This window comes from Euprymna scolopes, chromosome 36 (genome assembly GCF_053919585.1).
Source record: "Euprymna scolopes isolate OS-2025 chromosome 36, ASM5391958v1, whole genome shotgun sequence".
Lineage (NCBI taxonomy): Eukaryota > Metazoa > Mollusca > Cephalopoda > Sepiida > Sepiolidae > Euprymna > Euprymna scolopes.
Genome location: NC_136517.1, coordinates 53,976,726 through 54,002,277, shown reverse-complemented (window position 1 = coordinate 54,002,277; position 25,552 = coordinate 53,976,726). Strand labels below are relative to the sequence as shown.

At 31.5% G+C, this 25,552-nt stretch overlaps 1 protein-coding gene across 1 annotated transcript in view; it reads left to right on the top strand.

Annotated features, from left to right (window-relative positions):
* LOC145260489 (uncharacterized) overlaps positions 1 to 25,552 on the top strand; it is a 55,662-nt gene that overhangs the window by 16,840 nt on the left and 13,270 nt on the right. The window contains exons 2-7 of the mRNA XM_080118600.1: positions 7,151 to 7,358; positions 13,805 to 13,911; positions 16,495 to 16,694; positions 22,529 to 22,706; positions 23,226 to 23,397; positions 25,200 to 25,300. Coding sequence (XP_079974726.1) covers positions 7,151 to 7,358; positions 13,805 to 13,911; positions 16,495 to 16,694; positions 22,529 to 22,706; positions 23,226 to 23,397; positions 25,200 to 25,300 — 966 coding nt within the window. The remainder of the gene's footprint in view (positions 1 to 7,150; positions 7,359 to 13,804; positions 13,912 to 16,494; positions 16,695 to 22,528; positions 22,707 to 23,225; positions 23,398 to 25,199; positions 25,301 to 25,552) is intronic.

Below are 25,552 nucleotides of genomic sequence, written 5' to 3'. Positions count from 1 at the left end.
TATATTTCCTCCCGGTCTTGACTGGGAGTTGGTAGGAGGACCTAATATTTAGGGGAAAAATAGGAACTACTTCCTCTAAAGATGCTGTGATTGTGATAGTGTTGCTCCTTGGATGAATTGTAGGATTTTATTACAACGACTAATGTGTCTAAAATGTTAATCAAAAGTTACATAAGATAGTGGCTAATAGTTTAGACATAATAAATTTGTATGTGGCATCTGTTGTTGCAAACCTACGATATGTTTTTTTTTTTTTGTTTTTTTGCTTTCCTAATGAATTAGCTGTTAGAAATTCAAATGCAAATAGCGCCAAATCTATTTCGTTTGTTTTTTTTCTTTATAAATCAGGGTCCATTCCGGTTTCTGATATGATGAGGATTGACTGACACTATTTGCGTTTGAGTTTCTAACAGTTATGTTCGTTGGGAAAGCAAAAAAAACAAAACATTTTCACTATTCACTGATAACATCCAATGTGAATGCACCTGAAATGGTCGGAGGTTACATCGGCTAAAACATTGTGAGGAAAAAACAACAACCAAGATGAAAATAATAGTTCAAATAAGACAAAAAATAATAATGATAATGTCATTCATCAGATTTCATCTGTGTTTGTTTACAATATCACATCAGCTGATAGTTGGACTTGACAATGAATGCCCTGGAAAAGTCACTTCTGATTAATGTTTAGTTTTAAAATATGCAAATGAAAAAATGATTTCCTACGATTTTAAACGGTATCTCTTCTTTTATCATAAATTGAACTCATTAATAAGAAAAAATTGGAATAAAATACTGAAGTATACCCGGGCTTGAACAGGGGATCATTCAATCTGTAGACGAATGTTCTACCCCTCAGCTATATCTCCAGTTGACAATAAATTATTTTTAAGAAGAAATGATTTTCTGAGATTTTATTGGTTCCCTTGGCCAGTGTAACGTAAAATATTCCCCTGTAAAAATTCTTCTTTTTTATCTATAAGAGAGAAAGACTATTTTTTAAGATTAAATTTTTCCAATTTTCAATACTTATCAGATGAATTTCTGTACAAAACATATCTAAGAACACTGCCAGACATATAATATAGCTTTGTGTGAAATTTGCAAAAGATAGGCTCAGCTATGGGGAAGGAACACACACACACACATGCACAAAGTGATTTTTATATAAAAGTGGAGATGGTGGTGATGGTGTGAGACCACATATTTGTCCGCTCAACAACAAATGCCAACCCCCAACATTGTTTCCGTGATCATCTTCTTTTTCATCTTTTCTTCTGGTCATGTCATGGTCTCACAGTACTGACTGCCGAAGGGGGCACGTACCGATTTAAAAACATAAAAAATAAAACAAAGCATGAAAATACAAACTCTGACATGGTCTGCAAATAATAGTCACACTCTGTGTGTGACACCATCAATCCTCTACATGCTAAAGTCCAAAGATACATAGTCATCTGCTGAGGCTATGTTCATTAGTTGCTGTCAGCTCATCTCAATCTGCTCTGAGCCACAACCTGTGTTCCACTGTACCGAACTGGTCACTGTCCTCCATTTTCACAAATCCAAAACTGCCCATAAATTGTCCCTAACTGCCGTAAACTGTTCCTATTTACAATGCCTTCTCACAGGACAGAGTTAGTCACCAGGGTCGTTTTTTTATTACGACTCCTAAAACTAACTCTAAAATATATTGACTGATCTTTTGTTTCCTTTACTGCCACACCTTGAATAACAATCCTATTTTAGCTTTGTTTTGTGTGCCTTGATAAACAACTTCCAGTACCTTTTTTCTGCTGATAAATTTATTTTTTTATTTTTTCCTTTCTAACATGAGGGGGGGGGCATTCATTGTTAATACATAAAATTATTTGTAGATTGCATGTCACTACAAACTATCCAGAAGAAATGGTATTAAAATTGAAATTCTTTAATGTGTTTTTAATGTTTTGAGAAAATTTCAAGTCAATTTGTTTACGATGATTGTAACACTATCTACTGAATTATTTTGAAACATGACACTTTAGCACATCTGATACTAGCCTATAACACATTACTTCCTTTTCTGTTATCTGCACGTTTACCCTAAAACAACAAATATTTTTCTCTTTTTCTTTTAAAAGTTTTGATCAAAGTTTTTTTTTGTTGTTTTTGTCTATGCATTCTAGTGTATTTCCAAATCTTTTTACCCTTGCAAAATCCTTAAAATAGATTGCATGTCTCATTGTAACCACAAAATGGATTACATGTCTCATTGTACCCACAAAATAGATTACATGTCTCATTGTACCCACAAAATAGATTACATGTCTCATTGTATCCACAAAATAGATTACATGTCTCATCATACCCACAAAATAGATTACATGTCTCATCGTACCCACAAAATAGCTTACATGTCTCATTGTACCCACAAAATAGATTACATGTCTCATGGTGCCCATAAAATAGATTACATGTCTCATTGTACCCACAGAATAGATTACATGTCTCATTGTACCCACAAAATAGATTACATGTCTCATGGTGCCCACAAAATAGATTACATCTCATTGTACCCACAAAATAGATTACATGTCTCATTGTACCCACCAAATAGATTACATGTCTCATCATACCCACAAAATAGATTACATGTCTCATCGTACCCACAAAATAGATTACATGTCTCATGGTGCCCACAAAATAGATTACATGTCTCATTGTACCCACAAAATAGATTACATGTCTCATTGTACCCACCAAATAGATTACATGTCTCATCATACCCACAAAATAGATTACATGTCTCATCGTACCCACAAAATAGATTACATGTCTCATGGTGCCCACAAAATAGATTACATGTCTCATGGTGCCCACAAAATAGATTACATGTCTCATGGTGCCCACAAAATAGATTACATGTCTCATGTTCTCTACACAAAAACAAAATGATGTATCATATTTTCCTTACTTTATTTTCATTCTAATTCACATTGTAAATATTATCTTACATTCTATAAGAAAGAGCAATGTGTATTTGTGTAATATATTTATTTATTTATTGCATTTACACCTCAACAAGACACAATGCCTCTTTAATGTAAGGGGGGGGGGCTACTATCTGGAACATAATTTGTAGTGGTATCATGTAGGGAGTTGAGCAGCAAGATGTTTGTCTGCTTACATTGCACTTGCTCTTCTGCATGTCAGTACAGTCAAGAAAATAGAAACCCGGAAGGGAATTCCAAAGTCTTGTAGTCCTAGGGAAGAAACTATTAGAATAGAAGGTTTTCTTACATCTAGGGATTTCTACGGTGTAGGGGTGGGATTTTGCTGTTTGTCAGGGGTATTTATGTCGAGGGGGGTACAAGGACTTGTAGTTCGTCAGAGCACTTACCATTGAATACTTATAAAACAGGCAGAGAGATGCAACATTTTGTCGATGGGACAGTGGTTGAAGCCTAGCTGATAGTACGGAACTTATTAGGTTGGCAACTAGTAGCAAATGCACCAGCCCAAATGTGGCAACAATACTCCATACATGGGCGAATAGTGGCCTTGTAAAGGTACAGGATACTCTTGGGCGTAAGTAATTTTTTTTAGCACGGTAGAGAGAGCCCACCTTCTTTGCAGCAGCCTTGGCAATGCACTCAATGTATTTGTTCCAATTCATGATCCCCGTTAACGTTAAGCTGAGGTGTTTGAACAAAGTATTTTCAGGTAATGTATCATTAGTCATGGCTATCAGTGGTTGAGAGGGTTTCTTGTAGTTATTAAAGAAAAGGAGCTTAGTCTTAGCGGCATTGAATGTGTCCTTACATTTTTGTCCTCATTCCGCTACAGACTGGAGGTTTTCCTCTAGGGTTTCTGCCATTACCTTGGATACGTGTTCATTCGTTTTCCCCTCATGTCTGTTATAGAGCATGCCCATATATATATATATATATATATATATATATATATATATAAAATAAAATAAAATAAACATTTCAATTAAATTTACCAAAATGATCCAAGATGGTAAAATTAAAGAATATTATAAATATTAAAATATTAATATTTATAAAGTTATCTCAGCCAGATGTAAAAGTTCGATAAAACCAAATAGGAGATAGAGCTTATAATACGAGCAAACAGTTAATAAAACATGTTAAAAAACACTTTGAAATGAATTAAAAACATATTTAATCTGAAAAGGAAACACTAGATAAGTGGATAGTCCTTAATCTGCGGAGTTTCGAAGAAATACTTTCTTTCTCATCAGAGGGTAGGAATTAGCAAAATGCGGGATCGGATTTTGCATGCAAAAGTATTTGATGAAACAACAAATAAGTCAAAGATCTTACTTGATAACAAAAAAAGTGAAGCAGAGGGAATATGGTGAAGAAAAAGGTGATTACACATGAATGGATAGTCTGGTGGAAGATAAATAATCTAGTGACTATCCACTTATCTAGAGTTTCCTTTTTAGATTAAATATGTTTTTAATTCATTTCAAAGTGTTTTTTTAACATGTTTTATTAACTGTTTGCTCGTGTATATATATATATATATATATATATATATATATATATATATATATATATATATATATATATATAAGAGCAAACAGTTAATAAAACATGTTAAAAGACATCTTGAAAAAGAGTTAAAAACATATTTAATTTTAAAAAAGGAAACACAAGATAAGTGGATAGTCCTTAATCTGCGGAGTTTCAAAGAAATACTTTCTTTCTCATCAGAGGGTAGGAATTAGCAAAATGCGGGATCGGATTTTGCATACAAAAGTTTTTGATGAAACAACAAGTAAGTAAGTAAGTTATCTTACTTGATAACAAAAAATAAAGCAGAGGGAATATGGTGAAGAAAAAGGTGATTACACATGAATGGATAGAGAGAGAGAGAGAGAGAGAGAGAGAGAGAGAGAGACTCATATATATATATATATATATATATATATATATATATATATATATATATATATATAGACCCATTGCACAAAAGGTAGCAGGTAAAAAAAAAAATGGAAAAATCCATTTCAAGTATATAAAGGAATTGAGAAAGCAAATGGCAAGTCAAAAAGCCATCACTTTCAATTTATTTCCATAATGAGAAGGGTTTTTTTTTTCTGTTTTCTTTATATTTCTTTACTTTTTCCTTTATTAAACTTTCCAGTTAAAGGCGTTTTCTTTCTTATTTCATGTTTTCAACTTCATTACTTCAGGCATTATATTATACTAACAGGATGCTCGGCGTTGCCTGGTCATAAGATATGCTTAAATATGATATTTTAATTCATGCAGATTGCATATTCATTATTATAGAAACAATTCTCTATCAAGTATTATATTGGACCTAATATATAGTTGTAAAATCAAAACTAAAAAATTATATCTATGACTTGAGTGCCATCAGCTAGAAATATACAACTCTCCACCCCCAATCCTTAGCCTCGGAGCCATGCCCATATATATATATATATATATATATATATATATATATATATATATATATATATATATGAATTCACATGTCAGCCCTTTTTAAAGGGTGGAATTGGTAAAGACTAGATACAAGCAATGGCGGACAGGCCACAGTGTTTCATGTGATTTGGCTTCCAAGCGCAGTTGATGCATATTTTATTTTATTCAAATTAAAACGTTTTTATATGACGTTATTCTCACGTTGCTTACGCACAGTTCAAACATTTTGAAATACAACCGCAAGATACAACCTGTGGCTCTTTACAAACAGACTTCTTTTTCCCACTTTACAACATGGCAAGAAGAAGAAAAGGAAAAAGAAACAAAACAAAACACTGAAGATGGAGTATGCCTCTGAAATATATTTATGATAAATTTCAAACAAGTAAAATATTTGTTTATTTTCCTAATATTACGTTGTATTTGGCTTTCAAGCGCACTTGATGCATATTTTATTCATATTGCTTGTTTATGATACTTCATCATGTAGTTTTCATTCACACACAAAAACTTTAGACATAAAAAAAAACAGAAGTAAGCAATATCATAATCTGTTATATAAAAGGCAAATGTCTATATGTTCAGCTAAAACTTGAAAAATACACAACAAACATCCGCAATATTGATTTTCTTTTTTTTACCAGTATAACCCAGATGTATATTTAAAATTTAAAGAAAAAGATTCATAATTTGGGGGTCAAATAGTCATTTATATCATTTAACATTATCAAGATGTGCACGCATCTTTTAATGTTATTGTAGTCTGTTTTCTAGCTACTTAAGGGAAATAACTCTTTTCTTTTTGTTTTCATAAAATTATTTCCCTTATGCCGACTCAAGTTGAGTGTGCATGTCAAAAGAGAGGAATGGGTTGGACAAAGAAGAAAGAGAGAGAGGGAACCTGGGAAGAGAAAGAGAGAGAGAGATAGAAGTTATTTTACACTTTTGCCCCAGACAATGCCGGGTAGCCTTACTAGTATAATATGAATGTAAATAGAAGGATTTTAGTTCTCCCCTGCTGCAAGAACTTAGACGCCAGGGTCGGAAAGTTGGATTGAGAAGTCAGCGCCTCTGAGGAGGGCCATTCTGACCTGTAAAAAAATGCCTGGACAGCCCTATCGGCATTCTTCAGTAAGGGTGTCTCAGGCGATTAGCAATAAACTAACCACCTTATCAAGGAGAGAAGGCAACGCCTGGGAGGATGGAACATATAATTGTTGCATCAGTTTATTTACATACCTTTTACTTTTGCATTTTAAAAATGGTCACTATTTTTAAATTAATATTTTTTTCAGAATTAGTATAACTTAATCTATTTTTTTATTGCCGTCTCAAACTTAGGGTTAATGAAAGTTATTATTTTTCAGCTTAAAAAGGAAGAGGGAGGCACTGAAAAATACATTAAATTTGTAATAAAGTGAAACCCCATACTAAATCTAACATTTTTCTTTTCTTGATTTCATTTTTTTTTTTTTTCAGATATTTTCAGTGTTAACGTGTAAGACAAGAAAAAATAGAATCTTATTTTGATTTTTCTGTTGACATTTGAAGCAAAGTGTAGTTTCATCCCAAAATCAGAGGCCATTTTTTTTTTCCGAAATAAATTAGAATTCGTTCCTAATTCTAGCATCATGCGTAAAACTGAAATCTGAACAAGAATTTCTTTGCAATTGTCATTTCAGATTGATGGTGAAACAGGTCAACAGTACCGTTATGACAATCTTCAAACCGATTCCATCCGGGTTGCCAATTCTTTCTTTCGTCTGGGACTTCGAAAGGGCGATGTTGTCTGTCTCTATGGATCCAATACTCCTGAAATGCTGCACATTTTTTGTGGGGTCACAGCTATTGGTGGAGTGATCAGTCCTGCAATGGCGCAATTATCCACGGGTGAGTGTGACACATTTGAATCCTTTAAAACATGACTATTGGATATTCGGATTTTGAAATGTTCATCATTTCAGCTGACCAGTGGTTGAGTGTGATGGATGGACATAAATCAATTTCTTGTATTAGTCTTAACTTACCTTATCCCTGTTAAAATATTAGTTAGTATTTAGGGTTTTATGTTGTGAGTGAAACGGTCACATTTGCGAGTGTTTTTTTTTTTTGTTTTTTTTTTCCCCCCAAGTGGCAACTAGAAATAATAAAATGCTTATCTTTTAGCGATTATGTTTTTTCACAGACAATCTTCTATAGCGCATTGCTGGGTGAAAAATATCTTTTCAACCTTTTTTTTTTTAAATAAAATAAGCAAAGTCAAGTTCAAAAGAACTGTGATGTTCATCAAAGAAGCAAGCGTCCATGCGTTTGTGCCTTGTGTGGCGATACAAGCGATAAATAAATAATCAACACTCATATCGGAAACGTCCTTCTGTCTTGCGGGCTGAGAAGAAAGAAAAATCAAAAAGATCCAAGATGGCGTCTGTGATCTTTTAAAGCCTTCGATCTCGCACAGTTCTCGCATGGTCATATGACACACCTGCTAATGAGGCATGCCGGACACGATAAAAGCAGGTTACTGGGAGGAGTTGGCAGAGCGTTCAGACCTGCGTACCATGAACAGTGCTCTGTGTCTCATCAAACTTTTTTTGATACAACCCGTGTAGTGAAATTTGCTTTGCGTCTCGTTAGACCTTTTCTTTTTTGTTTTGCTACAAGAACAATATATTGTTATTTTTTGTTGTTTTTTTAACAAAGGCTGTTTAAAAAAACATCTGATGAAATTAAAATGTTTATACTGGGTGAGTCAAGGGAAGTGGATGTTTTTAGAACGCTCTTTGCTCTCCTTGAGTAAGGTATAGGGAGTGAGAAAGGTAGTCTTTAAATCTGCTTAAGAAATATTCACAGAGTTTTGTTTTCCTTAAGAACATCCGTTTCCCATGACTCGCCCTGTACCTTCAATTTCAACATAAAATCCTATGCATATTAAGAATTACACTTATTCCTTTAAAAAAAATACAGAAAAATCTTTGATGTACGTACTTGTCACAAAATAAAGATGTCATATTCCAAAAATCATATGCGTTTGGCTAGTAAATGAAAATATTTAGTTGCCAAAGATCAACTAAAGATAAACTTGTTCCTAAAGCCATGATATTTGAAAATTATTGCATAAAATGAATTGCACAGAAATGAAACAGCAGTAATCCGACATGTGTCCACACAGTGCGATTATGTATGGAAGTGAAGCCTGACTAGTGAGAGTTGAGGATATGCGTTGCATGAAGAGTACTGATATGAGAATGATACTATGGATGTATAATGTTAGTCTTAAAGACAGCTTTCGATCTGATAAGCTCAGAGAAAGATTAAATCTAGACAGCAATAGGCAAATGTGTGCAGAAAGGGCGACTCCAATTGTATGGACATAGTGAAAGAATGAATGACAGTTTTTGCGTTCGTAGATGTAGAACACTTGTGGTAGCTATCACATGACAGAAGAAGGCCAAGTTAAACATGGAAGGAAGTGATAAAATTAGATTGGAGAGAAAGAGGAATAAAGACCTGGCCAGAGATAGGTTACTTTGAAAGATCATATCTGAAAGCTGCCCAACACACATCAGCATGTTGCTGTGTCTAGAGAAATGGGTTGTCGGAATCATGGGATATTTGCATGAAAAGTAAACAAGTTCATTTTAGGTTAAATACTATTTATTACAGTCGAAAAACAAATTATATTTACAGCACAATATGCACGTGTTAGCACGTATTGTCCATTCTTCCTGGAACTCTCTAGTCTTTTTCTTTTCATCTATATAAGGGCAATAACTGTTACTTCCTTTATTAGTTATTTCTCCTTAAGCTTTTGATCGCTATAACACGTGTAAAACGGACAGTAAATTGGATATGATGATGAAGTTGGAGCATAAAACCCTTTTGTTCAATCTGGCATGAAATAATCAATGAATAGTCTCAAACTATTTTTACTTTTAGTCGCATTAATAGCATAACGCTATTCTTAAATCCCCTTCTAGAATTTTTTTAATTTTTCATTTTTGCATTTAAACTTGTTAGATTCCATTAAAAAAATTTTTTCTTTTAGTTTTTATAAATAGAACGTTCAAAGTTTGCTTTTGGATGTAATAAAATTTTTAAATGGAAAACAATATTTTTTATTCAAGTAAGAAAAACAATAAAATACAACATGGTCACCAGCGATTAAAACCTGCAATTAAAGTTAGGTTCTCAACACTTTATATATAAAGTAAATTAAAATTTTATTTCTCGGAGGAGGGGTTATAATTAAGACCAATGAGCAATTTTATTCGAAATTGAGCCAATATCAAACAAAATGATTGAAGAAAAAAAACCTCTATTTTACAAGTCAACATATTTCTGATTTAATTAAAGAAAACAAATTGAACAGTAACTAGGGGGAACGGTGGAAATTCCACAAAGGACTCTTTCATATGTAATATATTGATATTGGCATTCTGTAGATGTTCAGCGTAAATGGAGATGTTCTGATATTATTGTAGCTATTTTTTTAAAACTGCAAAAGTATTTATCCAAGCTAGAAGGGATGCCCGGCATAGCCAGATCATAAAGTATGCTTAAATATGATATTTTAATTCTTGCAGATTTCATATATATTATTTTTGAGTTAATGTTCTATCGATTTTTATATATTATAAAGTTGCGATTTCAAAAATAAAAAATATATCTATATGACTTGGGTTCATTAGCTTGAATCAAAACCGAATCCCATATATATATATATATATATATATATATATATATATATATATATATATATATATATATATATATATAACTTTAGTTCATTCAGCTATAATCGAAACCAAAACTTATGAAGAATTCTTGATAAAATTATTTATAAAAAATAGATTACTAAGATGCCATCAGCTAAAACCAAAACCAAGACTTATGAAGAATTCTTGATAAAATTATTTTTTTAAAAATAGATTATTGGAGTTCCATCAGCTATAATTGAAACCAACACTTATGAGGAATTCTTGGTGAAATTATTTATTACAAGAAATGGAAGTACGTAACAATTAAACATCCCGGATGTAAACGTGACACGGAAAATAACATACATGCTATCGTATTAATAGATAGATTAAAAAAAGCAAATGACTAAACTTTCTAACTAGTGTTTTTTTGTTTTGTTTAGCACTTTCTAGAACAAATCAAACAACATGACAACTAATGTTGCCTTTAATACTACATTTCAACAATGTTGTATTAGCTGTTCTGATACGACACCTCATCTGTGGTGTCCTCATTCAATGAAGGAGGAATCCTTGTAGACTAAGACAATTTTTATTTATTTATTTATTTTTTTTTTTTTTTTGAGACCTAGTTTTTCCCACATTAAAAACCGACCCTCTTGTGAAGATAAGTAAATAGAAACTAATATTGTTCTATCTCTTCCTTCTTGGAAAGATAATGTTTGCTGCTTTCTTTATCACTGATGCAATGTTTAAATGTAAATCTTTCTTTTTTTTTTTCTTTGAACAAATCTAAATAAATAGTAAATAATTAATTTTCACAGAAATGAGGCTCCTATAGTTTTCCTCTTTAGAAATGATTACAGTAAAAATTTAAATTGGTCACTTTTTTTTATTAATAATTTAAAAAAAAATTCATGGACTTTGAATAAGTTAATTTGGTTTGTTTAAAATCGTTAATCCACTTTAGGGCAGCTGTCACAAAATTGCAACAAGTCTACCTCCTAATAACGGACAATTCTACATGCAAAACTGTTTTTATTTGCAATATAAGACACAACAGAAATAATATACACAATACAATAAATTCAGCAATTGACTAAATATATGCATGAGTAAATGACAATTTCCCTTCAGCTTCATTATAAATTTAAGATGGCCGGCATCACAATATGCAAATTAGTCAATTTCTTTTTATAGTGCTACAAATGCGATATGCATTGTTTGAGTTTACAATGAAAGGTTACATAGTCTTTTTTAAAAATAGATGCAAAAAATCATTTTTCTACAAAAAAAAATTCAGCACTCAAAAGGTTCAGAGTGCATGTATGTTAGTATATTATTTTAAAATATACAGTGTATTTTTGAATAAACAATGGCTCAAAATATCAACAAATTGCCATGAGATCCAATTAATGCTCTAAAATTTTGTACAAAGGTATTTGGTTGACACCTTGGGTGTTGAAAAAAATATCTGGTCAAATTTTCTCGGCTGAAATAATTGGTTGTTAATGTAATGAAAATTAAAATTGTTTAAAAATATTTCAAGGTTGTCTATTTTAACAATGAAAATTTATGTATAATTTTATGTTTTGTCCAACATTTTCTCCTTTTCGAGCATAACATTTTAGCAAATCTCCCAATATTAGAGAGATTTTGCCAAACATTATCTTCAATCTTACATTTAAAGTAGCATCCTCACTCATTTTGATGAGATCCTTTGATCCTCACACCTATAGTTTGACCACTTATTGACAAAGTAAAATGTTTGTAAAAAAAGATGCATTTTCACTATAGAGCACTGAAAAAGAGCTGCTCTTCTTTTTTTTTTTAAGAAATTGGAATTGGAGCGACTCCTTTTTGAAAATAGAAAGAGTGAGGGAAACTAATTTGAAGCGTGTGAAGCAGGAGCTGGAATAGCTCCAAAAGTAGTGGAACACCTACAGTATTGGTTATGAGGGTTGTGATGTGATCAATAAGTATTTGAATCACTAAACTAGTTGATTCAATGAATTTGTTTTTATTGATAATATTTGTGCTCCAGTTGATTTTGTCATTTCTTTGCACTACAGAAATAAAATACAAAAATAAAATGCTAAAAAGGATCTATGTATATCAGTGTTTACAACGTGTAGCACAGTCGGCTGAATGGCACATGTAATTTATTCTAAGCCAGGATTATGCCTCTTGGCTAAAGAAAAATGTTTCATTATTGTAGCAAAATTCGAAAATTGAAATATTAACTTTCCAGTGAAACCAATGGTATCTACTGAATTGGCATGTCGCAGTAATGAAAATATTCCAAAATTATAAAAAATCATAAGATAAAAAATTAGTTATTAATGAAAACAGTTTTCGAAGACAATCAGTAAAAATCAAGTTTTGCTAAATCGGCCAAAGATTTTCAGTTTTCAGAAAGTATTTACCTCCCTTTTGTTACAATTAGAACTCTCCGGTTTCTTTTTGTTTGCAAAACTCAATTTTTGCTAATTGTCTTCAAAAACTATTTTCATTAATAATTAATTTTCTAACCCATCATTTTTCGTAATCTTTGGGTATGTTCATTACTGTGATATGACAATTCAGTAGATATAATTGGTTTCACTTGAAATTCAATATTTCAAGTTTTGAATTTCACTACAATAATGAAGAAGAACAAAAATAAAAACTCTCTCTTGGTGGAAAAACATAGATCCTCAAATTTTATGAACTCAAGATCATCTTAAAACTCTAGTACCAACATATGGTTGAGAATTAAGACCAATTTTTTTCTTTTTTCTAATTTTATAGGAGTATCTAGCCAAAAATTGGGCTTATATAAATAGATTTTTTTTCTGTCTTTCCATTTGTCACAATTTTTAAATGTCATAAAGACATGGTGGAATTTGTTTAATTTTGAGATATCAGACATCTTAACTATTGCATTAATAGTAAATAATAAATTTCCAACACGTAGAACAGATGCCATGATCAGAAACTGAAAATTTAACATCTTCACTCTGAGGTTCTTATAAATAGAGCTTAAAACATTACCTGAACAAAATAATCATAGTTTTGGTGTGACATTATAGATTTATGATTTATGTTGTATTTTTTTTCAAAACATGAATTCAAACTTAAGTGATAAAAACAAATAAATGACTGCATAAACATTATTAATAGCATTATTTGGATTCTTCAGACTACTGTTCTCATTTTGAATATCCTGAGTTAGACAGAACATTCCGGAGTTCAATAAAATACACCTGAAGAAGGTCGGAGGTTACATCAACCAAAATGCTGTGACACACAGGACACTCAGGATGAAAACAGTAGTCCGAATAATACAAATAACCAATCCTATTCTCAAATATTCAGAAACATATTATCAATAACGTTGGTAATTATTTGAATAGTCTAAAACAATTTATTTTGTTTTAACTATGTATTGTATGTAATTTTTTTTACAATCATATAGTCCTCTTTGCTTAACAAAAATGTGATCGACAGGAGTATATATTTGCTAGTTTAAAAAAAAGATAAGATTTTTATTTCCATGCTGAGATTATTGCAAAGAAGCCTCCAAATTACTTATGTTGCTAAATTCTGTGACATTTTCATGTTTTCTACAAGTTTGATTAATTATAAAATTTTCTTCAGTTGAGTTGAAAAACCAGTTGACTGACTCACGGGCCAAATTCTTGATCACAACACCTGAGTGCGTTATTCGTGCCAAAGCAGCAGCAGAAAAATGTGGAGAAATTCAGGTACAAATTTTTTTTTTAATTTACATTTTCTTTCTTTTTTTTTTTTTTTTTGATCAACATTTATTTATTACCTCAACAAGCTTTTATTGTAAGGCGTTCCTTCTGTCTGTCAAGCTTCAGAAGCAGAAAATATAAATCTAAATTCTTTGGTTGATAATTTACATCATTATGGAAATAACCATGAAATTTGATTATGCATTAAAAGGGTTAGCATATGAGTCGGTATTTCAATGATTGTCATCTATATCTAGATCTGTTTTTGCTAACATATCTGCTCTTTTGTCTTTCATTGATCCAAGCTAGAACGATCAATGTTAGTAAGATTTTCAATAACAAAATAAAATATTCTTTATACACATGTGCATCGTTTATATCTGTGTGGGTATTTATATGGGGTCACTTTTTTATAGTCACTTCTTTTCATCATCACCATTTCGTCTAATGGTTACTATAAAATATTCTTCTTTTCATGAAGTAACAGATGGAGATATTCACTGAGTTTTTTCAAGGTTTTATTTGGAGATAATGGATTTCACAGGGAGAGAGAGACTATTGATATCTTAGCTAATTGTTTATTTCTTAACTTTTTAACTCATTGAAATGAGTAACACTGATGGGCATAGATATACTAGTAATATTCCGCTCAGATCATTCTATATTATTGGCAGTGTTTCATTTGCAAACAAAGGTTTTCAAGCCAGTCTCTAGTGAGAGACTGATATGAAAACCTTTGTTTGTCTCAGCTCGAAAATGTGACTTAATTCGTCATTGTTCAACTCTGTTTTGCTTACCATTTGACCTGTTATCCTCAGATTGATGTCAGCCATCTAGGAATGATTCTGTATTACAGATCTGGATTATCATGCACTCAGTGTGACCCTTGTTAAAATTCACACCAACTAATTTAAGCAGCATAGAGTCCCTAATATGCAACACATTTTTATAAACTTAAGACGTGTTGGCTTTCCGATATTTGAGTAATGGAGTTTTCTACAATCATTTATTTGTGAAAATCAGACTTTTTTTTTTAGTTACAGACAGTCCAAATCTATAATTATACTAAAGTTTTTGACTTTTAAATGAACACACACACAAATGGACAGACAGATAATTGCTTTTTATATAATAGATCCGCCGAGCCGAGATAAACCTCACAATATTATTGGTATGAATAAATCAAAACATATTTCCTTTTTATGATTGTCAAATTCGGTTCTCATCAAATCACCAAAATTAAGCAACGCTGAACATGGCCAGTACCAGATTAGTAATCATTTGGGAATATTAGGCGCTGCACATGCATTTCGCCTATCTCAGCATTGTTTCCAGTTGTCCTGAATTTTTATTTGCCACTGGAATAAAACAATGCCAACTCAGGAGATGTGTGCTTGGAGACTGCACAACTCTTACCACAAAAAATTCACATGCAAGTCGCAGCAGCATCAGTGATGTGCTTGATCTTCATTGACAATGACAGACGAACAGTGAACATGAATATATTAAAAATTAAAATGTATTTCGATTTTATAAATGTCAAGTGCAAATGCAGACCTCACAATATTATTGTTATCAATAAATTAAAAATATAATTATTTATTTTAAAAAATTATAAGCCTTGACCTTTTGTAGTATTTGTTCTCTGCAATATCAGCACCATTTGACAACGGAAGTTTTTATGTAATTATCTCCCTTGAAACAATTAAAAATATGGACAGGCATGCAAACAGAAAGTGCTGCTTGTAAGTAGATAGTAACTACAGATAATATTGAATTGAGGCAACAATAAAACGATAGAGTTAATACACGTTTATTTCACTAAGGCTAATTTTTACTTATGTTTTAATCACACAAAATGCATGCTAAAATATTCCTCAGTTTCAGGATTCAATTGTGTTTGAAAAAAGATTTCCATTTTAATCTAGTTAGCTACAATTTATAATCAGCTCAGCAAGTGATCACTGTCTTACTAAATTTCTATCTATTGCTCTCATCCTGGAAAAATATTACAGAATTAGAAAATAATCTATTTTTAAATGGATTTTTTCCACACTGAAAGCATTATTTAAATTTGAATAAAATCTGTAATTTTAGAAAGCCATTATTTTTTTATTTACTTTTTTATTTTTTTTATGAAAATTTTTTTGTTTATAATCAGATTTTCTATGATATAACACCTTCTTCAGGAATAGAATGTGGCACTGTAAAATGGATAAATGGACTTTAAAAAAAATTTGGGGGTGGATAATTTACATTACAGAAATGACCATAGGTCAACAAGTGTTGGCACAATATTAGGAAGTCACTGGTTGTGTATCTACTTTTGACACGGTGTCAAATGGTGCTGATATTGTAAAGAATAAATACTACATGTTGATCTAAGTCAAAAGGCCAAGGCTTATAATTTTTAAAAATAAATAATTATATTTCTGAAGTTAATGATAGAAAAATGATAGTAAAAAGTTTAAGTGGGTTAGGGTTTAGGGTTATGTCCACTTTCTGTAGCTAAAAATGTTAATATTCCTTCATCGAATGGCTATACAATTTACCTAGCACTCACAAAATGATACATTTTTTTTTTTTCAGGAAGTGATCGTCTTGGGACAAGCTGAAGGTTGTCGTCCATTTTCGGATTTAATAAAAAATGCCAGGCTCTCTTTTCCAGATATTTATATCAATCCCTCAAAAGATATTGCCCTCATGCCATACTCTGCTGGAATATCTGGCAAGCCAAAAAGTGTTCTTTTATCCCATTATAATCTAATTTCAGCCATTGAAGCCATGAGGTAAGCATAGTTTTACAAAACATTTTTTTAAATACCATCACACCTCCTTTTATAAACAAATCAGTTAACAGAAAATTTTCACACTGGACAATGCAGTGATCTATGAATGAATTTAGTTACATGTCATTTAATTGTGTCATATCAAAGTGGGCTATTTTCAGTCAGAGCAAAGCTGAGTATTTAGTAAAGTTGGCATGGTGTATGAACACCATATACTTCATTATACATACAGCAAAATACTAAGGACTCGCCTTGAATGTCAAGGTGAATTTTTAAATCTAAGATTAATTTATTGTCTCACCTCAATCACCAGCCAGTTGGTTATTGCATCAAATGTTCATAGGAGTTTTCACTGTCCCCCCCCCTTTCCAGTGTGTTACTATCATTTGCTGGGGAGAGTATCTTGGTTTGTCCATACCATGGGGATATTTCTGGAATGAGTGTTACGTCTTGTGCATGGCAACCAGCTCCTTAGGTTTTAGACACAATAAAATCATAGGCACATCCTCCATAATAAAAGGATTGTCAGCTACATCTGTTGGTGGGTCTTCTGTCGGTGTCATTACTGGTAGGACCACTGTGCTGCAATTGAATAGTTGTATGAAATAAACATTTTTTTTTAGAATTTATTTTAACAATTGAATGCGCATTTTAACTTAAGACTCGTTCTCGACAAAGTCAAAATTCCAACTTTTTGCATCCGCTGCATGCAGAGTTCAAGCTTCAACTTTTTGCAATCATCTACAACAGTCTCGTGATACTGTTTGCGACCCAGCTGTGATGATATCTCAGTTTCAACTCGATTACAATTCTTCCATCATCAAAACAAAAGAAATTTAGAGAGGGAGAGAGACAGATAAATACATATTAAAAACAAAAAGACTGAAATGTTATTTTTCAAACTTTAGCTGAGTTCACTGCTTTGACTTTGTTTATAAACTCGAGAACAAAGACAATCCGTCAATCCGAATCGAAGCAGAGACTGCTTTCTCCATCATGGTTTTAATAACACCTGTTAAAATATACTTGTCTCCATTCAAGTACAAGTTGAATCAGGTATAAGGCCCCCAAATGTGGAGAGCTGGGGCTCCCCCAAAAAGATCATTGTGCCACACCATATACTCATAGGAAATGGATCCCCATATATGCACTTAACATCATGTCTTACAAACTGTTTTAACTTATTTTAAGATAAGCTTGTTCCTGCAAATATTTCTTGGCCTTGCATTCAAAAATGATGTCCCTGAAAACCCATTTGTTAATACAGATTTGTCAAGATGTAGACATAAGATAGTTTAACCTGAGAACTTTGACAAAAGTCTTCAAGTAGGATTCTTTTATTTTCCTTGTTCTCACGCATTTATTTGTCTTGCAAGTGAAACGTCATTGTAGTCCTAGATAATACCAAGCATCTAATGCAGTGTACCCCAAAATTAACCCCCTGTTTTGAGGATTATTTATATTTCGAAATAGTAAGTTTTGTGACATCTTGCATATGAAAAAAAGTCAGCTGGATTCTAAACATCAGAACCAAATAGCATCTATTCTGCCAGATTGATATTTGATTTCGTTTGGCTAATGAATTAGAGGATTTTTCAACCACCATTCACATAATAAAAAATATTCCAATATACTTCATCGATTACATATTCTATCCGGCAGATATGTCCTTTAGTAAGAGAAAGTTCATGATAAACATCAATATTTTTCAATGGATAGCCATCTATATTCAGTAGCCAATCACATTGCTATTCGTATTATAAATAAGGACAAATAATTTTCCAACAGAAAAAATAGAGAGATCTTACCCAGATAAAAACTATTATTCCAAAAAACTAGATATCCTTGTATTTTCCTATTTACAAATTGAAAAAATAAAATAAAGCTACAGCATTATTTGTGTCCCTGTGTCTGTTATTAAAATAATTTTTAAGTGGGCTTCATTTACCAAAGTTATTTTATTTGTTTAAAACTAAATCGCCTAATTATTATATAATTTCTTGAGTAAAGGTAATTTTAAAAATAATAAGAATCTAAATATTTATAAAAATAATAACTTTATCTATCTATCTATCTATCTATCTATCTATCTCTCTCTCTCTCTCTCTCTATATATATATATATATATATATATATATATATATATATAGAGAGAGAGAGAGAGAGAGAGAGAGAGAGAGAGAGTTTTTCTTCATACTTACATTGATATTAAAAGCCTACTTTTTCAATTTAAAAATTATTAAAAGGAACTTAATATACTCTGTCATGGATATGCGAGCTACTAAATAAAGTTTAACTAATTTGCATATTCTTTGAAAAACGAACTTTAATTGTTTTTTTAATGGTTTCTTGTCAGATGATTGGTTTCATTTAACTATCATGTTCAGTTTTATTGATGCATAGTTTCTACATTGTGCATAATTGCATAGCATTTAGGATAAAATAGTCTAGCACACAAATGTATTTATAGTTATATATCTATACATATACATATATAAAAGTGACCTTGTCTCTGTGTGTGCAGAAAGTCTCTACCAAACTCCTCTCAGAAGTTTTGGTCTACAAACTTGAAACTTGATATATAGAGGATTTCAGCCTATGAAACAATTTCGATTTTGCTTTTAGGCTGTAAAAATAACTGCTAAGAGGTCAAAACAGTTTACCTTGGCAGGGTAAGTCAAATAAAACTGTTACTCCTGCTATTTTGTGCATGTGTAAAATTAAACGTTCATAGCTCAAAGTCGCTTAATTTTAATCTTTCATATCCCTATTGAGATGTTAATAATGCTAAAGAGATAAATAACGACTAAGGATTGAGTACTGAACATTTTGTTTCTGGTTCTAGCGGATATGACACCCTAGTCATGTCTTTTTTTCTTCTTTTTTTTTAACTTTTGAAATCATTACTATATATTGGATAATAATCAATAGAGAACTGGCGCTTAAATAGTAAATACGAAATCTGTGTGAATTAAAATGTAATATTAATGTGTATTTTATAACCGGGCAACGCTGGGCAGCCTGCTAGTAGCTTGATAAATTTACTGTTACTATCGTTAGTCATTAGAAAATATAAATAGCCATAGACGACAAACATTTGAAAATTTAAATAAATAAGGGAGTTAACTTTAAATAAGGGAGTTAACTTTAAATAAGGGAGTTAACTTTAAATTAGTTTGCACATATATTCCTCCCTCCCTTGTTTTTATCAAAGACCATGATTATTTAGCTAATTGCTTTTTTTATTTTTATGACTCAAATAAACTTCTGAGAAAGAAAAAGAAATGTTATTTTCCTCTATGGAACATTTGAGCGGGGGGGGGGGGTATAACTCTTGTCTAGACAGTACTTACACAATAAAAAATTCTACAATTAATTTTAAATAAATAAAATAACTTTTAATAAAATAAAAAAAAAAAATCTACTATCATTCAAACACGGAATAGTTGGCCGAAACGTTGTGAAAAACAACAACTAATAAAGATGAGAATAATAGTCCGAAATAAAAATAAATTAATATATATAATGCTCATCTCAAAAATGAATTCCAATTAAGGAATAATATATATAAACATGGTAGTGATTGAATATATGGTTAAGTGGCAGTTTTAGTCATTTAGAACTGCTTTAAAGATCCATCGCTCACTCGTTTTTGGACCAAATTTCAAACAATTATTACAGCCTTCTCGGCTATATTGTGAAAAAAAAATTTCAATTTTTGTTCAGTAAAACAAAAGTTGTGATAAATTTAATGATGTTCAAAATCATAAAAAATGTAAGGAGGTGAGCGGCGTTTTTTATGACTGATTTCCATAGCAACCACGTCACTTCAGTGATTACTGTTGCTACCAATTCACTGCTCTCATGAAAAGAGAAGTAACAAGTGAAACAGAATGAAAGGGAGATAATTGGAGGGATTTTATTGAAAGCAGACGAATGTCATACATTGTTATTACATATGTGTATGCTATGTTTATGGGGACAAAAAATAAGACTGAAATTAAACAAAGATAAGTGAATTTACTGGAAGCCTGAAAAAATCATGGATTACAATAGAAAAGTGCAAGCATGAAAAGTAATATGATTAAGCTTAAACATGGAAAAGTAAAGGACAAGTTGTTAAGACAGGAAAGGAAAAGGACAAGATATTCTAGTAAAAAATAAAATAAATTTATAACTTAAAATATTGCAGTATTAAAAAAAAGATTTTTAATTCAATTCTTAATCCTGCAATATTTTAAGTTCTATATTTATTATGTTTTTTATTAGACTATCTTGTCCTTTTCTTTTCTAACAACTAGTCCTTTACTTTTCCATGTTTAAGCTTAACCATATTACTTTTCATGCTTGCATTTTTCTATTGTAATAAATACAAGGTTATCTTAAATAACAGAGACATGGATACAGATTATGACAAATTTTTTTTCTGTTTTCTCCTTTTTTTTTTTTTTTTTCCTTTCTTAAATTTTGTATAGTTGAAATAGAATATAAAGATCTGTGAATATCCTAAAAGATTAAATCCACTGCGAGAATATGCATCACTTCTGTTTTTTGTTTTTTTGTTGACAATTTGATGGATTATCCGATGCAGTGGTTCTCAATTTGTTTCAGTCTCTGGACCAATAAAAAAAATGTTGAATGTTGTGAATCATGCAGTAAATTAGGCATAGAAGCAAATATTTTCTTTAAAAAAATATGTTTATTTTTCAGAAAAGATTTTGGAAAAATAATATTAAATAATGCTTAACATAAAATGTAATTCAACATGGCATTATAGCTGTGAAAAGTTTTATTAGAAAGTCTGGTCCAAGTCCATTTTTTTTTTAAATACAGAAAAATTTTTGATTTACATACAGAACGGAAACGTTAGATTCCAAAAATCATGTAAATTTATCAAGTAGTTATTTTTTAACCAAGAAAATCAAATTTTATTAGAAAAGTGATGCTGATTGGCCATTTTTAATAATATAATAATTCAATTCAAACTACCAAGATCAAAATCAGCCTTGTAATACCTACGATTTACTATTAAAATTTCTACAAATCATAAAAAAATGATTTTCTATATGAAATAATACTTGATGTGATTTTTGGAGTGTGATGTTTTTGTTCTGTGACAGATACCTACATAATATAGATTTTTTGGTATTTTAGTTTATTTTGATTAGGTTGAACCAAAAGTGTAAAATTTTATGAAAAAATATCCACCATATTGTACATCTTATTTTATTTTTATCTTTATTATTGATATCGCACATAAATATGACAATAATGATATTAGTTTTATATAATAACTAGCCTGGGTGCCCGGGTGTTTGGAGGTGTGTGTTGAGCAAAAAAAAAAAAAAAAAAAAAAAAAGTGGTAGTAGGCAGGTAGACTCGAACCTGTACCACAAAGGAGGAAAAGAATGTGAAAAAAAAAATGTGACGTCTTTGCTGTTGCGTCCATCGCCAAACCGGAAGTGACGAATGTTAAAATTAAGGCTAGTCAATCAAAAAGAGGGGGATGACTTTCGAAAATAGCGGCAAAAAATTTACCCCTCCCTGTAGAAAAGTGTCCAGTTGAGGGTAAAGGAATTAATGGTTTTAGCCAATTTTTTTTATATTTGTCATCCGAAGGGTCAAGCTTCAAAACGATACTGATCTTATGAAACTCTGTCGCCTCTGTCAAAAGTTTTAGGCAAACATACATACATACATACATACATACATACATAATACATACAAACATACATACGTACATTTAAACTGACAGGTGAGATTTATATTATAGATGATAATTTCTTATATTAAAAATATTTGACAAAATTTAATTTACTTTTTTTCCACTCCAGGCAACCCAATTTTATGCAATTTGAATCTGGCAAAGATCATAGCATAATGGTGTTTCCAATGACTCATGCAACTGGCTTAGTGGTTGGATTCGGCCTCTCCCTTGTGCAGGGTGCCACAGTCGTAACTCTCAAAAGATTTGAACCCCGTTCCTATTTGCAAGCTTTTCACAAATATAAGGTATGAAATTCTTTGTTGTTATTTTCACAATTCTTTTTTTTTTAGCCGCTTTAATATCAATATTCATGTGCATCATTTTGCTCCTCTGAATCCTTGTCAAACTCAAGATCTCAAACTGAACCTTTTATTTAATCTATAGAGGTTGATTATTCTTGTTCCATCGGATAGAAATGTTAATTAATTTAATGTTATTCTTATTTATTGTCTGCAGTAAGGATTGAACCTTCAACCTCCAGAAGCTATTCAACATTTTTAACCATTGCCTGATTGGTTCATTTTCACATAAAAATGTTTGGACCTTATATCGGCCAGAATGTTGTGAAAATAATAACCAAGATGAGAATAGTAGTCCGAATAATACAAAGTATCAATCCATATCTAAAAAATTTTAAAACTTAAAGATTTTGGATGCTTTTGCTAAAAGTAATAGAACTTCATTTTTTGTGTGTGTATGGAAGTGATGGTTATTAATAGATAATGTAAGATTTTTTTTTTCTTCTTCTTTTTCTCTTGAAACAGGGCACCTTCACGATGGCAACTCCATCAATGCTCTGGAGTTTAAACAACCATCCATTTTCAAAGGAAATAAACTTGTCGAGTCTTCAAACAGTCTTCAGTCAATGTGCAGCCCTCGATCCATATCTTACTGAACAGTTGACTGAAAAACTGAACATTTCGCAAATTAGACAAGGTAATTCAGCCTTTTCATTTTATTTATCACCTACCCCCCCCCCCCAAAAAAAATTATGAAAATTGGACTTTTTTTATTATGAATGGACCAAATAACCTACCATTTTCCTTCATTTTTCCTGAATATTAATCCAGTTCAATAATAATCCATACAAAAATTTTATAGTAAATAAAACTTTATCAGTTTACTGGTTGTAGCCAAACTCTGATGGGATAGCAACTGGACCGACAAAAAGCAAAAGGTTGACCAGTCTTTAACTGACTTGAACTTCGATGGATAACAATACCAGGTGTTACAAGTTTTCAATCAATACTGTCTTCAGCAAACATCTGATTGGAAGAGAGGGAGGATAAGGGCTCACTGAGAAAACCAACTAAAACTCAGTAGCAGATGAGTCAACTGACTGAACAGACAAAATACATCTGCTAATATCAAACCTGAAATGTTGATTCTTCAGCAAAACAAATCATTTGCATAATTGGACATGGTTAACTTCATTGTCCTGGATGTTTGTCTACAACCACAGGTATAATACACGAGTCAGTGGTGCTTCAATTGGCATGGACAACCATTATTACCACTGTGATGGCAACATCTTTGAATGTCGCTGTGTGCATCAATGTAATGTGACTAAAATGGTGGACTGTCTTTAAACAAAAATGAACAAAAAAATAAAAGAATCGTTTATGGCATTGGAAAATAGGCAAAAATTGTTCCAATAATACCCCCCCCCCCAAAAAAAAAAATTCTGATTCCATATTCCAATTAATCATTTCAACACTAATCACTACACAAATCTGGGAATGCCTGTGTTGTCTGACCGAACTGTGATTGAATGTTGGTACAAGAAAAATGCATCATTTTACTGCTACAAATCCATATTACTGATATAATTTTCTTGTTTTTTTTTGTTTTTATTTATAAAAATCGCTACAGACAAGGCATGTAACCACTTGAGCTAAAAATAAATAATAATAATACTTCAAGGTCAAAAACTAATCAACAATAAATGTTAGATCGATTCTGACCCAGAAAACAGCAATTTTTACCCCTTTATCAGAAACATTGCTCATGGAATGTGAAGACTAATAAAGGACAAAATAAGAGAATTAAGAGTTATCGGGCTGGCAAAAGTGAACCCCAGGTCCATTTTCCTTAAATTGGTCATTGAATATTGGAATAAAATTGTATTCGCCCAATTATTTTGTCCAATCTTATATATATAAATAATGTATGGCTGTAGTGATTTATCTTATTTGTTTCACCACAAACTTGTCAAACTGATGAAATAGATGGAATATCTAACATGATCGAATAAAAGTTCATTGCAGAAATTGCAGCAGCACAATATGTGCAGAGATCTTGCAAATATAGGAATAGTGAGAACAAAAGTACTAAAAATATTACAAATACAAACATTAATTGCTTCCAAATTGATTTGGCTGAAACAAACTGAGCTGTGAAAAGACATGTAAAAGACGCTGGAAACATATGAATCCTTATGCATGAAAACTACTCATAACTGGTCATAAAAGGGCTTCGGTATGTGTGAATTATTCTGATTGGCTGAGACTGGAAAGCTCAACTCGGTATAAAAGGTAGTTTTATATTTGATAAGTTTTGTTAGGTTATGGTGTAGTGCTCTGCTTTCAAGGAGGCAACCTGAATCTGCCTATTTCAAGTTGAGCCGATATGATGCAAAATGTCCAAAGTTATGAGGATATTACATCACTGACAATCTCCTCACTTAATATATCTAGAAAATGTATTTTTTGGATTCTATATATTCTTTATTTTATCAGGTTATGGATTAACTGAGGCTTGTGGAGTTGGCTTGGCAACACCAATTGATAACTGGAAAAGTGGATCTGTAGGAATTCCAATCCCTGGTATGGAAATTAAGGTGAGTTTCTCTTTTAGCATCTAGAATTAACAGTAGGAACACAAAACATTCCACATAAAAGTTTGTTTTTTTGTTTTGCAAGTCTCTCAGCCCAACATTCCAATTCTGAAATGACCTTGACTATGTAACGCTGGGAATTAAATTAAATTTTTAACAAATTTGAAATGTCATCAGTGCCATAAGTGGTAGTTTCATCAGTGAAATGTTAACACCAACTCGTATATTTTATTAATATGTAATGAAAACCATTGC